The 17,238-nt window shown below is 36.8% G+C and overlaps 1 protein-coding gene across 2 annotated transcripts in view; it reads left to right on the top strand.

Moving 5' to 3' along the window:
• The window catches only part of LOC121294305 (uncharacterized protein C20orf194-like), a 51,548-nt gene that overhangs the window by 10,158 nt on the left and 24,152 nt on the right, over nt 1–17,238 (top strand). The window contains exons 4-20 of one of the 2 annotated variants that reach the window (XM_041217897.1): nt 2,814–2,938; nt 3,063–3,159; nt 3,532–3,638; nt 6,235–6,312; nt 6,964–7,065; nt 12,052–12,107; nt 12,199–12,334; nt 13,698–13,779; nt 14,167–14,199; nt 14,683–14,719; nt 15,125–15,209; nt 15,494–15,570; nt 15,727–15,771; nt 15,947–15,992; nt 16,230–16,341; nt 16,580–16,650; nt 16,784–16,834. In XM_041217897.1, the coding sequence (XP_041073831.1) occupies nt 2,814–2,938; nt 3,063–3,159; nt 3,532–3,638; nt 6,235–6,312; nt 6,964–7,065; nt 12,052–12,107; nt 12,199–12,334; nt 13,698–13,779; nt 14,167–14,199; nt 14,683–14,719; nt 15,125–15,209; nt 15,494–15,570; nt 15,727–15,771; nt 15,947–15,992; nt 16,230–16,341; nt 16,580–16,650; nt 16,784–16,834 (1,340 nt within the window). The remainder of the gene's footprint in view (nt 1–2,813; nt 2,939–3,062; nt 3,160–3,531; nt 3,639–6,234; nt 6,313–6,963; nt 7,066–12,051; nt 12,108–12,198; nt 12,335–13,697; nt 13,780–14,166; nt 14,200–14,682; nt 14,720–15,124; nt 15,210–15,493; nt 15,571–15,726; nt 15,772–15,946; nt 15,993–16,229; nt 16,342–16,579; nt 16,651–16,783; nt 16,835–17,238) is intronic. The other variant, XM_041217907.1, reaches the window with a different exon arrangement.

The following is a 17,238-nucleotide window of genomic DNA, read 5'->3' as shown; positions in this document are numbered from 1 at the left end:
GCTAGTACATTGCTGCCACACGTGAACACCTCATTGGCTAAAATAAAAAACGCTTCAGCAAGTAGATACAGTAGTTCATTTGCTTTGTGTTATTGTGCAATACGTGCGTATATAATAACAGTACTATATTAATGCTTTATTTCTAATTGTTTTGTATATTATAGTTTGTGATGTGCAGTGCGAAATAAAACGAACAGGAGTTCTATTGCCTATGTATGTTGCAGTTAGACAGTTAAATTGGGGAGCCAACTCCAGGACTGCGATATATATCCAAATCATCAGTATAGCGAGGGTTGAAATAATGAGGTGCGTGTGTGTGTGTGTGTGTGTGGTTTACCATTTATTATATATATATATATATATATATATATATATATATATATAGATATATATTATATATAATATATATATTATATTATTGCAACCCAGCCATAGATGACCATAGTTCCTCATTTGTTCTGAACTACTCAAATGACTCATCCACAAAGACATGAGAGAATGTTCAAGGTGGGCGTGATTAGGGCGGTACTGTATTTAATAATTTGCACCAGTAGGCGCTCTGGTGCTAAACTTTCAAAACAGTTTTCAAGGATGCTGGCTTCAGGATCAAAGGTTTCAGTGGTCTTCTTTACATGTATGAGTGTGCATCAGGGCAGAAAGGCACGAGGCTGATAGGTGGGGTCGATATTTGTTTTTTCAAATGTTGACATGTGAAAATCCACGCTCATAAGCAACACTGCTTAATGGCAATGTCAGAGACAACAAAAATAGTTTATGAATATTTAAATAGTCCAAATTGCTGGCTGTTACAATTTTTAATAAATCCTCACGCATTCTCTGTTTATTTCAATAGTCTGCCACAAATTCTACCTCTGGGGATTCAAGAGCAAAAAAAAAGAAACACTTCTTCACTTTATTAGTGTTGTTGAAGACGTTAGCTTGAAGGCACAACAGTATTTATAGAAGAATATAACTGGAAAAAAAATATATGTATATATTATTTTAAGTAAAGTGCTTAAGTAAATGTATTTTTTGTTAAATTCACGTTTTAAATATAATTGCTGAAGTAACTTACAAAAAATGATGGTGATTAAGTAGATTCAAGAAAATGCACAGAGTCCTTTTCTTCAATCAGTTGCCAGGTTTATTGAAATATGCAGGGAGTCTGGTCCCAGGTACAGGACAAACAGAATACTCATCATTACAATGTTTGCATGACATTAAATACCCTTCTGTATAGATGGTCCACCTCCCCTTTCTCTGACACTTAACCAATGGTCAAGGTACAACACATTATTCTGTTAATTTAGTGTGTGTGTGTGTCTGTATGTATGTGTGTGTGTGTGTGTGTGTGTAGTCTAGTGTGACAATCTCTGAACTCAGTGCATTCTTCACACTCCTTGAGAAAAAGGTCCATAAATCTGCCCCTTTGATCCCAGTGGCATTATCTCTTTCGATCTCTCTGAGAACCTCTGGGTCCAATGCCAGTCCCTGGGAGCCTTTTAGCCCCTTTATGCTTTGCATTCCAAAGTCTTACAGCCTGGCCCCTTCTGGTCCACAGCACTGTTATCTTTTTAGCTTGCAGTCAATGCTGGGCAAGAAACTTGTAGACACATGGTCTCTATCAATTGTAAGCAGTACATGCAATTTGAACCAAACAGTCTGCTATCTGCAATATTAATCTCTTTTCAGAAAAAAACACCAGTATAGCTCTGCCAGTCCACATGCGTAGCAAACTGCTAATCAATTCTCAATCCATGTTTTCCAACAATGGCTCTCAAACATCGACACCTCCTCTCATCCGGCTTTAAGTGAAATATGGGGACTGATATTTAATTATGGTCGGCGATAATAAGCTCAGTTACCCGAAGATCGTTGACAGATCCCAGAGACCTTGAGGCGCAATAGAAAATCTGGAGGTTAGGCAGGTATGGGTCACAGCCAGATAATATGCTTGACCTTGCAAGCGTGTGCACCCGCACTGCCTATATGAAAAATGCTTTCCTGTTAAAAATATACTGACGTTGGGCATTTGCATCTTAAAAACAATGTGGAGGTCCGCATTTTTTTTTTTTTATTGGTGCGCATGCGTACCAGTTATGCCAACCCCTGCTTATCGAAAATGAATAAAAATCTTTGAAATCCTTACAAAACACACAAGTTTAAATATATAAGTCAATTATACAGTTACAAGACAGTTCTCTTCTGATCTTCTAGTCTAAGATTGAGACCTACTGGGTGTTACTTTTACATGGAATGATTGTTTCCATAAATACATTAAAAGGTAATTATAGCTATCTGTGGACATGGACTTAAAATGTAAGTTTATTCTTAAATAACTTAAATAAGCTTTTTTATTATTTATTTATTTATTTATTTATTTTTTTGGTCAGTAAAGATCTTTCAGGAGGCTTCACAGCTAATGTTACCAAGGTTATTTCTGATCAAGTGAAACCAGACCTTTTTTTTTCAAATGGCCCATGCATGTCAGTTGCTTTGTGTTTCCATTGGTATGCCACTAAATGACCGCCTTTCTTAACAAAATATAAGATCCTCTGTTGGACTTTATTGAAAGTGGGGGCTGTTCTGAAGAATCCTATTGCATTATGAGAAACTGTGTATTACCCTTTGTTAGTGGTGTAGTGGAAATCAGAATTGGAAAAATACTGAGAAATGGAAATAGAATTCAAGTACAGTAGAATTAACATACTGAATTACCTGTAGATGCCAATAATTGTTTTTAATAGTGAGGACTTGTTTGGCCTGACATAGTACTTGATAAAATTGAGTATATCTGTTTTTATTCATAACAGATGTGATACTATTGATAAAGTCAGAGAGTGTCCACCTGTACTGCAACCCTGTAAATTACAGCTACCTTCTACCTTATGTTGGCCACTGGAGAAACCTACACTTCCACTGTATGACAAAGACTGAGGTGAGTGTGTCCTATCCTATGTATGTGTGGGAGCAGGTGGGTGCTTCTGCTGTGCTGCTGTTGATTTGTTGTTGTTTATAGCAGGTAATGTGACTTTGATTAGCCCATCTTTCTCTCTGTTCAGTATGAAGACGAGGAGGCTGCAGAAGAGTTCAAAATCTCCAGCTTTGTGGACATGGTTCAGGACTGCGGCCGTATTGGAATTCCCTACAGCTCCCACGGTATGGAAACAAACTAACCCCGGATACAGATCACAACTTTCAACCACCCCAAGCAATTACAGCACAGTACTTTCATTTACATGTGTTTGTCAAAGACTAGACACAGGATTACTTCATGGCCCATTTTTACGTTATAAAATCTACATTTTCAGAATATTAAATTAATTTTTTTTAGTATGAGTTAGTGTGATATACAGAACCACAGAAATTACAGTTGCACACCTTTCGAGACCAGTACTAAAACCAGGGAGCAGCCCTGTGGTTTTTAAAAAGCACAAAAAAGCCTTATAAATAATAATCTTAATTTAACACCAAAAGGCTACCTCGATATTTTCTCAACAATTGTTACAGTAGGTATAAATTGACTTTCAGGGCACATTCAGAAGTTTGACATCTTTGTTGTGGAGAAGTGGCCCATCATCCAGGCTTTTGGTCTTGAAGGAATCGGAGGAGGTGGCTTTTTTACAATGAAGCACGAGGTACCGATTAATCTATTAAAAACGGAATTTCGTGAGGTGAACAGACTCGAACGCGTTCAGCTTGTTCGATGTGGAACAGGAACCTTTTCGCGAAATCAGTTTGTTCTATTTTTCTGTTTTGGCATCATAGCTGACCGCAGTTTGGGGATGATGTTGTGTCTGTGTTTGTGTGAGAAGTATATTATATATATATATATATATATATATATATATATATATATATATACACACACACACACACACACACACACACACACACACACACACACACACACACACACACACAGTGCCTATAGAAAGTCTAATCCCCTTGAATTTTTTCCCACATTTTGTTGTGTCAGTGCCTCAGAGTTTCATGCATTTAAATGAGGATTTTTTTTTTCCGCTTATCTACACACCGTACTCCACACTGTTAAGGGGAAAAATGTTTTTATTGGGAAAAAAAAATAAATATATATATATATGAAACTGAAAGTTCAGAATTGGATAAGTCTCCACCCCCTGAGTTAATACTTGGTGGAAGCACGTTTGGCAGCAATTACAGCTGTCAGTCAGTTGGGATTGGTCCTTACCAACTTTGCACACCTAGATTTGGAAATATTTGACAATTATTTACAAAAGTGTTGAAGCTCTGTCAAGTTCCTTGCTGAGCGTTGATGGACAGCAATCTTCAAGTCATGCCACAAATTTTCGATTAGATTTAGGTTGGGGCTCTGACTGGGCCACTCAAACATTTACCTTTTTGTTCCTTAGCCACTCCAGTGTAGCTTTGGCTTTGTGCTTTGGGTCATTCTCATGCTGAAAGGTTAACTTCCGTCCCAGTTTCCGATTTCTTGGAGAGGGCAGCAAGCTTTCCTCAAGGACTTCTCTGTACTTTGCTCCATTCATTTTCCCTTCTATCCCCCAGTCCCTGCTGATGAGAAGCATCCCCATAATATGATGCTGCCACCATGCTCAGTAGGGATGGTGTTCTTTGGGTGATGCGCATGTTGGGTTTGCGCCAAACATAACGCTTTGCTTTTTGCCACATTGCTACAGAATCTCCTGAGGTTTTTTTTTTTTTTCTTTTTGCATACTTAAAACGGGATTCAAGGTGGGGTTTCTTGAGTAATGACTTCCTTCTTGCCACTCTACCATACAGGCCAGATTTGTGGAGTGCTTGGGATATTGTTGTCACATGCACACTTTGACCAGTCTTGCCATAAAAGCCTGTAGCTCTTGCAAAGTTGCCATTGGACTCTTGGTAGCCTCTCTGATCAGTCTCCTTCTTGCTCAGTCTTCCAGTCTTGGTGGTGCAATACATCTTCCACTTCTTAATAATCATCTTTACCGTGCTCCAAGGGATATTCAAGGCCTTTGATATTTTTTTTTATACCCATCCCCTGATCTGTGCCTTTTCAACAACTTTGCGCCAGAGCTTTTTTGAAAGTGCCTTGGTCCTCATGGTTGAGTCTTTGTTAATTTAGGATTGCTATTAGAAGAGGGGTGGACACTTATCCAACCAAACTATTTCAATTACTAATTCATTTTCTACAAATTTTTAGAATATTTTTTTCACTTGGAACTTGTGGGGTAGAATGTGTAGATAAATGAAACAAAAAAAAAAAAGCTGTTTTAATACATTTTAATTCCAGGCTATAAGGCAAACAAATGTGAACATTTTTAAAGAAGGTGCAGACTTTCTATAGGCACTGTGTGTGTGTCTGTATATATATATATATATATATATATATATATATATATATATATATATATATATATATATATATATATATATATACATACATACATACATACATACATACATACATACACACACATACATACATACACACACACACACACACACACACACACACACACACACACTTTTTATTAAATGATGTCCCAATCCGGCTCCACCATGTTTTCTGACCAGGCTGTTTGACCGAACAAGCAGAACATGTTCCACAGCAGGAAGGTTACCAGATCAGATCGTCCAGTTCTATTAAGTCTGTTCAGTCTCATTAAATTACGCCTTTAGTTGTCCACTCTGTACTGCCCGTTTGATGGGAGCTTTTTCAGTGTGTTTGTATCACTGTAAGCTCGAACATCATCACTGCCCTCTACTGGAAACTTGCATTGAAAACATTTCAATTTAAATGTGTGTACATATTACAACCCCTTTTAAATGATTGCACCAAAAATAACACAACAAATTACATCTTTCTATTTGGAATAAAAAATGTTGCTGCCTTTTAAATATTTGTGTATATTTAATCCATTCCTGTAGATGTTTCTAATACCTGGTGTAAAGTGTGATAGCTTGAGAGTAATGTATTGGGAGCTTTTTAAATGATACTGGAGTTTTGTAAAGAGCTAAAAACCTTGGGGACTACACCGAAAAGAATATCACTTTGAGAATGTGTCTGAAATATTGTTGATGAAGGCAGCAAAAATGTATTCATTTTAAAGGTGTTGACGTAAACAACACATCTTACTTACTGCTAAGAAGAGTTTCTCTGTCAAGTGTTACATTGCTTATTACTCCGCTAATTTAGACATGCTGCTTATATTTGATGTGGGGATAAGGACCTTTCTGTGTTTTGGGTTTTAGCTGACTGACGTGAGCGAGAAACTCTGGCAGACTTACAGTAAGATGGACCCTGTTGCCTTGGAGATCCTGCTCACAGAGGTAACAAAGCTATGCGGATGCTCTTTGGAGTTCACTATTTTTTTTTTGTGTCTGCGTTTTATAACCTGGAGTTCAAATAACATACAATTTGTACAATATATCGCACTGTACTTCATTATTTAAATGCATTTACAGTACCGGCATATCTCGGAGAGCAGATTCAGTTGTACAATAAAACAAGAGCCATATTTTCAAAGTGTTTACTCCATTCTTAATTATACATATGGTTGGAAAAATCCTGCTCTCTAATTGGTTAGATGCGTTCTTGTAATGCCTTAAGTGTGCTGTTATATCATGTCAACCCATCCCTTGTCGTGTCTTAATGCTTCATTATTATTTGAAAGGGGAAAAAATCATGTCATTGTTATAGAATGAGAAAAAAAAAAAGCACCTTGAGAGTGCTTAAGTGATGTTGAATTACAACACTTAGCTGTTTGGTTCTAGTTTTTTTTTTAAATTAACATTTGTTTTACCTTGTTCAAAAAATAGGAGTTATTTAAAGACTGGAGCAAACACTTTGTAAATATGGACCTAAATGTTTAATATATTTTATTTTAAGGGATGTTTTTGTCATCGCTACAGACTTAACTCTTTCAGAGTGTACCTCAAAGAGTATTAAAACGAGTTTCACTTTGTCTTTTGTGGTTTCAGGACTTAGTGACATTTGAGAAACAGTGGGCCAGCTTCTACTCCAACTTTGACATTGAAAGCCATTCTTCCATCATGGAGCTGTCTGAGGCACAGGCTGGGGAGGTTAGTAAAAAAAGACATAAAGCAAAGTGTTGGTCTAATAAATGCATGTTTATGCAGTTTTCAAATAAGTATATTGGAACACATGTTTGCTCCTTTGCACTGAAATCTGCATTACATATTAGGGGTGAGTCAGTATAGATACATAACGGTATTGATACCAATCCTGTTAATCTACACCGTGATTATTGTAAATATGGTATAAAACGGTTAGCGCTATATTCATGTTCCTGTAAACAAAGTGAAGGAAAAGGCCAATTTCATATGAACACCTTTATTCTACATCCTGTACAAAACAAGAAGGTATTACTCGGCTTTCTCACCTAGCCTCACACTTGAGCATTCCAGCCACTTCTACCTTACTGTCAATCACCATCATCACTGCTGTTTTGCCTTTGTATTTTTTTTTATTTTTTTTTTACTGAAAACATGCTTCTAAACCAAGTGATGATACTTGCAGCCTTAGCAAAGTGTCTGAGGAACATCTGTTTGTGAACTGACACTGTATTTTAATAATGCTTTTGAAGGAAACTACCAATGACACAGAATACAAGTTTCAGTGTCTCAATTAGCAAGGGCAAGTGACTATAGCATGGTAGTCTACTTATGCTCAAAGTTTATTTTGTTTTAAAAGTTATTTACAGTGTTCAAACTTTAAGTGAATAAATATTTTTTTTGTACTAACTCCACATGTGTAATAATCATTAGTAACAACATTGGTGGCTTACTTATGCAGTGCCACGTGAACTGTAGATATAAATCCAATAACATATGTTTTTTAATATTAAAATACATTTTTAATGCTGTTGCTATGTATTTTATTTATCCTGTGCCAAAAGTAAACATCTCATCTCATCTCTGCTCTTAAATAGTTACTGTGTTTAGTATCAGCATCAACCTCCCATTCAATCTCCAGCCTGTCACTCAGGAGCGAATGCACGCACCCACATGACAGACGGCTACTCTGTCACAAGCATTAATACCTGCATCTTTCTAAACAAGGGCTTTAGGGGAGCTCACTAATAAAAGCTGAAGCTCAAAACAATAATTGTGTGAATATAGTAATTGTTACAGGTGTGAATAATGGTATTTAAGACAGGATTCATTATTCTGACTTTGTACATATCTGCCCTTAGTCTGGTCCCACCGCAGTCAGATATGCGACGGACTACTGTATTTATTTTATATGTTTTAGAATTTTTGTAACAAACAATCTGCAGCACCATATTATTTTGAGCAAATGGTAGATCTTAATAATAGAATAATGCATACTGTGGCATTATAACATGTATAGGACAACTTTCCTTTTTTTTTTTTTTTTTTTTGGCACAGTAAAGTATAAAATGCCAAAGTTTAAAGGAAGTGATTTTTGTTGTTGTGTACAAATGTACAGTAGTTGTTTTCTGTTATTTGTAAGCCTTAATTGTATAACTTGCATGATGAACTGTATACTATGATATTAAGGATACCGCTTTATGTATTTACTTTTTTTTTTGTGACGGTTATATCGTTTCAATTTCATATCAAATCAACAGTACAAAGGTAATTCTTGAAATCAGGACTTAAAGGATGTGTTGTAGTAAGAATACCTCTTAAGGGGGAACAAGGCTAAAAGGCTCAAGTATACACAAGAGCACAGAAATTGGACTAGAGAACAATGGTCAAAGGTGCTTTGGACGGTTGATGGATGGACAACGACACCTGTGTCTTCTGCCAATTCTGTTGTCAATTCTACGCTTGTCGTCTTTCTATTCCACAAGGATATTATCTTTAAGTTGCTCATCCTTGTTAGACAGCTTTGTGGATCTTCCAGTCTTGGGTTTGTCAATTACAGATGATGTTTCTCTGTACTTGTTGATTACGCTTTGTCAAGTGATGCGAGCTGTTTTACTCAATGTTTTTCCTTCTTTATGCAAGTCAAGGATGTTATGATTGTAGAAAACACTAGTGGAGGCTTTTAGTAAATTGTTGATGCTCATAATGCATCAGAGTAGAAAAATGCAACGAGAGAGAGAGAGAGAGAGAGAGAGAGAGAGAGAGAGAGAGAGAGAGAGAGAGAGAGAGAGAGAGAGAGAGAGAGAGAATAGTTGCGAACTGACCGGTTGTCGCGAAGACTGCTGTAATGGGTGACGTCAGACCAGCAACAGGAACCAACACAGAATAAACAAAGAGATGGTTTGGTGAAGCTGAGCAATTGCTTTCGCTCAGCATTTAATAATGAAACAGACAGAAAATATAAGGTGGGAACTACTATTTTAATTTCTATTACCTCTGTCTCCTCACTCACTGAACACACAACCCCGAGTGAGTGAAAATATGCTGCTTTTATGCAGCTGTACCGAGACTCCATTGCTAATCAGACATTCAGTTGGAGTCTCAGTATAGCTGCACGTGAATTAATAAAGTGCAATTCCCCGTGTTCGCATATTACATTTTACCTGCACATGAAGTGCTGTTCAATCCTCGTGCCTAAATATAAATATACATTTTAAACGCTCGTGTTACACAGACCCATTTATATCCCGTGTACCAATGACTATACACCAACATTAACACATAACACGTAACATACAACACAAAATACACAGGGGCGGGGCATCATTGCCACACTGTTCTACAGAACACCCGCTTTGAACCAGAGGCACGCAGTCATTCACCCATGACTTCAATGCAACCACAAAGGCGCTCCTATAAGCGCTATGCTGGTCACAGAGAAGGCAGAATTACTGTACCAACAAATGTATCCAGAAAGGTAAGGCAGATTTCAAAGCAAGTACAGGCAATTTTTACTAGGAACATTTTAGTTTTAAACAAAGAACAGGTTTTTTTTTTCAAGCCAAAGGATGCAAGCTGCACGAATTCATTTTGTTAAAATGCACTACATTAACCCAGGTTCATGGACATTTAAGTCTGTGTTTTTGCTACAGTTACAATTTGAATGGTAACTTCAGTTTTGACTTTTTTCCATTTACAGTACTGTTTTAAAGACTTTGGAACCATAATATATTGTATTGCATTACTGTGCTCTATCCTTGTATTATTCGCCAGATTGAGGGTGTAGATAGCAGGTGTGCATATTTAATAAAACCACTGAAAATTCAGTTTTCAGAGTTACGAACATTTCAGACTTATGAACCACCTCCATTCCCAAGGCGTTCGTAACTCTGGCTTTCTACCGTGTGTGTGTGTGTGTGTGTGTGTTATATATATATATATATATATATATATATATATATATATATATATATATATATATATATATATATATATATGTTACAGCTTAATATCATGCCTCATTTTATTATCACGATTTTTCAAAAACCACTGGCCATGTACCATTAGTTCTTTGAGAAATTTCCTCTTTTAATATCATTTTACAAACCCTGTTAATCTCACGTTTTGTGCAGCCTCTCAAATGCTGCGTGGACGGTCTTAATGGGATACAGTTCAGTTACAAAACACCAACGACGCCAATTTTCTTTAAAAAGCAAAAATCAGTCTTATTCACAAAGAAAAACAGCAAGTGCAACGGCTAATTGATAGCTCTCATCAGTCGACAATTCATGCCTTTTTTAGATAATGACACAAACTGTTTTGTTCTAGTTAATGATACGAAAGGTATGTGTCCTGTAGTAAACTATATGCATTTGTTTAAATGTAAAGAATGACTAAATGTACAGTATTAAAACACTGCTCTATAATTTACTGTAAGTTTTTTTTCTTTTTTTCTTGCACTCGTAATGTGCTGTCATAAGTAAACGTGAAACCTGGTTTATATCAACACCCGCTTTATATCACAAATTATATATAAAGTGGTTTTGTGTGTGTTTGTGTCCTGATTCGCTGGTACAGTACTCTCCTGACCTCCCAACTCCCACCTAATAGGCTGTCATTAACTGTCAGTAAATGTGCTGTATTCAAGCCCCAAAAACACACATGAGTATAGTGCTGCAGATCTGAGCCTCTCACGGCACCACTTCTAAAATCCCTTAAATCATGTAATAAAATATTGCAGCATTTGTAAACGATTGTATTATTAATAAAGGCTGCAGTCGTTTTGATTAATTTAAAATAAACGCTACGGCGCCAGATTGAAGTAATACAGTATATATTATATGTGTAATAGATAGATGATGAAATCCAAGGCTGGCAATGAAATGTGAAACAACAATATGATTAGGTTGAGCAAGATTCCAGCTGTCCGTATGTATTGGATGGATACGGACAGTTTTAGCCTTGTCACATATTCAAAATCACTGCACTGCCTCACAGAATTTAAAGTACCAATAGCCAGCTTGTTTACAGTTACAAATGTACAGTAACTATACAACTGAGTGACCAATTAACAGCAAAAAAGCTCCCCAGAGTATTAAGTAGACATGCTGAGTTGGATGAAGAAAAATTAAATGAACTGGAAGATGGCGAAACAAAAACAAAAAAATACAAAAAAAATGCTGTCTTTGTAGTCACTCACCCAGACTTTGTCACTTCAAATAATGTCTTTTTAGCGGTTTATAAACACTACAAAAATATACACAATATCAAAATAAAGATGTACTTTCTTTTGGATGTTTCAATTAATTAAATTTACTTAGCTAACTAAAGGGACTACTTTATTGTTGTAAGGATATTTAATAAAAACAAATAATTATTTAACTTAACATGATTTTATGCTTTTTTTTTCACATCCACTGTTTATGTCGAATGTATGGACTTATTGGGGGTTGAGTCCGTATATTCGACGTATACAGACACCTTGTTGTGCCTTTAATGCTGTTGATTTCCCAAGACAAGATCAATTGACAGCAAAGCCAGTACCTCTCCAGTTGTTCTTCAAATCACTGATAGCTTTTTTCAGTTTATCCACTTGTCTTGTTTTTCTGTGTTAGATTTTTTTTAAATTATTATTCTAGACTGACCTTAAACTTTCTAGATGACATGCTTCTTTAAAATCAGGTTCCAAATGTGTTTTTTCTTTTTTCTTTTCAGCCCTTTCGCAGTTATTTTACACATGGACTGATTTCTAGCCACATTGCTGGCAAATGGTATGTACTGACCCCCCCTTTCTCTCTCTATCTTTCTTCAAGCACCTCCTTATACAACCTGTTTAATATGTTTTGGGGCTTGTTCTTTCAGTAAAAGCCGACAGCCTTTTGTGCTTTTTGGGTGTCACTCCACAAGAGAGGACCTGAACTCTTACTGCTTCAGCTTTCCATCAGAGGGGCACCAGGTTCGGAACACGGGGATTGGAGGGGCCGCTGCCAAGCACATGGTAAGACTGCATTTAGCCAGCCACTGATTTGCCATGGCACGCTCCCTGAGCGGATACCTGGGACTGTAACAAAGGGTACAGTGTGACCTTCAGCGCTTTCTGACCACCAAACCTGTGAACCGAACACTAATCAAACATGTATTGACAAACCCTGTGTAGAAGAATCAGTGTTTACAGTGAGGAATCCCTCTGTATGCATAGTGATGGGGGAAAATGTATGAATTAACAAATTGCCACTACAACTGTTAATATCTCATTAACTATTTTAGTGTCGTTCCATATTAATGTTACAGACCACTCAGTTTCTAACAGTATATTTACAGTTGGTACACTGTTGTGTTCTGTTATAGGTGGTGACGAGTAGAAATTAACTATTTCATCGCCACATTGTTTTAACCTCTGGACATATCAGTGTTACAGATCTTGTTTATACAGTGCCTATAGGATGTATTCACCCCCCTTTGGCATTTTCACAGTTTTGCTGTGTTACAACCTGAAATTTTGATGCATTTAAATGGGATTTTTTCCTTTGATTTACACAACCTACTCAACACTTTGAAGAGGCAAGATAATTTTTATTGTGAAACAAGTTACCGGTAATGAAAAAAACAACAAAAAACTGAAATGTTTTGGTTAAATGAGTATTTACCCCCCTGAGTCAATTGGCAGAACCACCTTTGGCTGCAATTACAGCTGTGACTCTTTGGGGGTAAGTCTCTAACAGGTTTGCACATCTGTATCGTGCAATATTCATCCATTCTTGGCAAAATTGTTCAAGCTCTGTCAAGTTGGATGGGGATCGTTCGTGGACAGCAATCTTAAAGCCTTGCCACAGATTCTCAATCGGATTCAAGTCCGGGCTTTTACTGGGCCACTCAAGGGCATTCACTTTCTTGTTTTTAAGCCACTCCAGTGTCGCTTTGTCTTTGTGCTTGGGGTCATTGTCCTGCTGAAAGGTGAATCTCTGTCCCAGCTAGGTCTTTTGCAGATTGAAGCCAGTTTTCCTCAAGGATTTACCTGTATTTAGCTTCATCCAGGGGGTTAACTAATGAATGCTGTTCAGGTTTTTATCCCCCCCCCCCCTGCATTTTTTCACACATTGAAAGTGTTGAGTAGGTTGTGTAAATCAAAGGAAAAAATTGTGAAGTTGTCCAAGGGGGGTGAATACTTCCTATAGGCAAAGTATATAAACCATTCAATCTGTTACAACATTCTCCTTAGATTATGCCCCTGGAGATGCTTTGTTTTTGTTCACAAACTCCCATTTCAAATGTTTATTTTATTTACGCCCTGCAAAATGTACTGTTTTGCTTTATTCCCTCTTGCAGTTTTGTAATAATGTGCCATCTTCGACAATCCACAGGTTGTACAGTGCGTGGCCCCTAAAGGACCCTTGGCGTGTGCACGGACCTGTTTCTTTGGAACTACTCATATCCCATACTTGGGTAAGTTCCTTTATTTATCACTGGACAGGACTAATCTGGGTAAAAGCTTTGCTGCTTGAAACAGTTATATCTTCCTAATCATTTTTGCATATGAATTTTTACTAATATCAGGAATATACTACTATGGACGTACGTTATGGTGATTACTGTAAAGATTTGTGAATGTGGCCCAATGTCTCTTAAGAAGAATTTACCTGGAAAATTATTAAGTTCTTGAATTCTGTTCGCCTTGCCTGTACACAAATTCACAATCGTCTACCTTGCTGTGTCGAACACCTTGTGCCCAGAACTTTGAAACTTTCAAGTCTTTGCTGCTAAAATCTGACACTTGGTCACTTTTTGTTCAACAATTAACCAAAACATTAACTTTGTTCTACCGTAAAACAGACAGAAACTTTAGCTGCACAGACAGACAAAGGGGTGAGTGAATGTAGTGTTTCCTTACCTCATGCATGAAGACCCTTTTGGTAGTGCTTTGTAACCACCCTTACCAATTGATACTCTGCGGCATTGCAGAGTTTCTGTACTAAGGGGAAAAGGTAAGACTGTTATTTGTAGACTGATATCACAGAAGTGTTTTCATATTTTGACATGTCATCAAAATGGTAACATTTGAAAATATGAAATCGCCACTGTGTAATCCATTCCATTTAAGGTATTAGGCTGGGTGTTTTTAGTATCCCAGTGTTATGATTTGACTTAACTGTGGTGTAGGGACACACTATTAACTATTAAGTTACTACAATCCATTTATGTGTGTTCTATTTGAAACGTGACATAATCACCTGCAATAAAACATTTATTATCCAAAGTAACTGGGACGATCCTAAACTCAAGGGGTGTTCAATTTGTCCACTCACTTTGGCTGCAGCCTTTAACACAATTATTTATTTCTACCAATAGGGAATGACAATGAACAGTACAAGAAAACGGAACTGATGTAAGCTGATTTTTATTTCTTTTCTTCTGTCCCTGAAGCTGTCAACCTGTCTTGTCATATGAATGTATTTATCATGTCTCCAACAAGAAGTATATAGCTGCCCATCTGTATGTCATACTTTACAGCTTTAAATACAGACTGAATATCACTTATTTAGTAGTGATTAATCTTGGTTAGGACATTTTTGTATCTCAAGTTTTTGAAATTATCAGAATCTGTGTAAATAAGTCAGCCCACCTGTACGTTTGTCACTGTTACATGTTATCATCTTAGATCATGGTAATCTACTTTTCCTTAATGCTGATATATATAGATTTGTATTTCCAGCCATGATGTGGTCTATATGTTACTGGCATTCTTGTTTTAAACATAACTTTGTTAAAACGTCTATTCTCTAACTTGCAGGATTTTGTCTCAGATCTATGAAGCTACAGTCCAAGCTGTGCTGGCTGGTATCCAATGCTATTCTTGCACATTTAACACAACCAAGGTGTGGACCCCACTATACCCACACTTTGAAACATCTGGTTATCTGGGTCTTTAGGCACCAACAATCATAGAATTACAGTATTTTATTTATGCACATATATTGATATTTATAGTCTTCCCTGCCACCTGTCCCATTCCATCACACATAGACCGCTCTTCTGGGATGTTTTTTGTTCTTTTAAAGAACCAAAGAACCTTATTTGGATGAATGTGTTATTTTTAAATGTCATTATTTATTGTTTATGCAGTGTAATAAGCTCATGTAATTCATTTGGCTTATAACAGGCAAAGGACATGGCAGATCAGACATTCCAGTCATCCCTGGATTGCTGCAATCTTGCACAGTATAAGAATGCACTCCGGTACAGTACATTTCTATAGTTCTTATTTTTTCACATTATTCTCCTTTTGGGCATTTTACTGGAAAACTGTTAAGAATATTTTTTTTCTATTCAGTTCCATTAGCCTACCGTGATTTCTCTGATCTGAATATGACCGCTATTTTTGTTTCTCTTCAGATCCAAAACCACATTCTACATTCAAGCTGTGAATAATGAAGGAAGGTTGGTTTATTTATTTTTTGCCATTACTGTTCATCTGCAAGCTATTTGCTGTGCAAAGGTTATGTTAAAGTAGTTGTTGTTTTGGCAGTTTTTGTGATCATGTGGACTTCCATTTAGAGACATTAAGCATTTGGGGGGTTTTGCTCTGTTAAATGTGTTTTTTTTTTCCCCCCAGAACTGTTCCTTTGGAAAATGATGGTAGTAGGTTCTTAGTCAAAACTGTAAGTAACTACTTCATCCTCTTAATGCAAAAAATATGTATACACTGAGTTTAAGTTATAAGAATAGTCCAGGCTTTGTACAAAACCTTTTTTGTACTAAACAATTTTTTTTTTTTTTTTTTTAAACAAACGCTTGCTGCTATAACACATTATTTGAGAAAGCAATACAATATTTCCCAATTACGCAGTTAGTCTTTCATTTTGCAAGTTCTTCATTGTGTTTTATTCCCTCCTTAGGCCTGCATGACTGTGTATGACGTTCCAGACTTACTTGGCGGGAGAGGAGTTCTGGGTTCAGTAGTATTCTCAGAATCATTCCTGGAGTCTTGTTTTTTTGTGAAAGAACAAGGCAAGTTCTGTTATTTGTTATTAAACACATTTTCTTGCAATTCTTAACTTGATCAATCATGAGGTCTCCAATGTACATGCATTGGACACGCTATATAATACCTTAGGCACCTTGCTAAGTTCAATTAGGGGGGAAAAGATAGATATACCCTGGTTAGTTGAAAACACATGATCACAATTAAATGCATAGGTTCCCCCCCCCTCTTATTTGTTATTACATTTTCTATTTCATCCTGCAGATGGCAGTATTTCCACAGATAGCCTTTTTACCATCCTGACGGCATCCATTCCAATATATGTCTCCTGGCTCGTAAGTGATTGCTCCTAATGGCCTTTCATATTTGTAACTTAATATGTGATCTTGATTGTCATTATGGCATAGAATATTAGCTGTAACTACATGTGATATTAAGTGATACATTCTTTTTTTTCCTTATTTTTAGGTAGAGGACAATGATGTTAAGCTATCTGAGAAGGCACAGCAGCTACTAAAGGTAAGCTGCCAAAAGAAGACTGTTTGGTGCATGTTTTACTACTGAAATAACATTCCCAGTGGCCATTCCTTAATATGTGGTTAAGTAGAGGAATGTGGTGGGCAAACCAATAATAACCCTTTGAATGGAACATGCAGAGTCTGCTGAGAGCATTTGGCACACACCTCACAGAGTTCTGATATTGGGTTTTGGTTTCTACACTGCTATCAGCATGCTATTTTAATTATAGCATGGTTCAGATTTTAGATCAGTTTGGATTAGCGAGTGTCTACTGTATCGCAGACCATATACAATCCCCTTGGGCCCCTGTTGGTGGTTTAGAATGAGGGTACATTCATGTTCTTTTGCAATTGCAAAGGGTCTCTGCATGTGCTGAATACTTGGGGGTTGATAAATGTTGTGCT

The sequence above is a fragment of the Polyodon spathula genome, chromosome 2 (assembly GCF_017654505.1).
Source record: "Polyodon spathula isolate WHYD16114869_AA chromosome 2, ASM1765450v1, whole genome shotgun sequence".
NCBI lineage: Eukaryota > Metazoa > Chordata > Actinopteri > Acipenseriformes > Polyodontidae > Polyodon > Polyodon spathula.
Note: the sequence above shows the minus strand (reverse complement) of the source record. Positions and strands in the feature narration are given on the sequence as shown.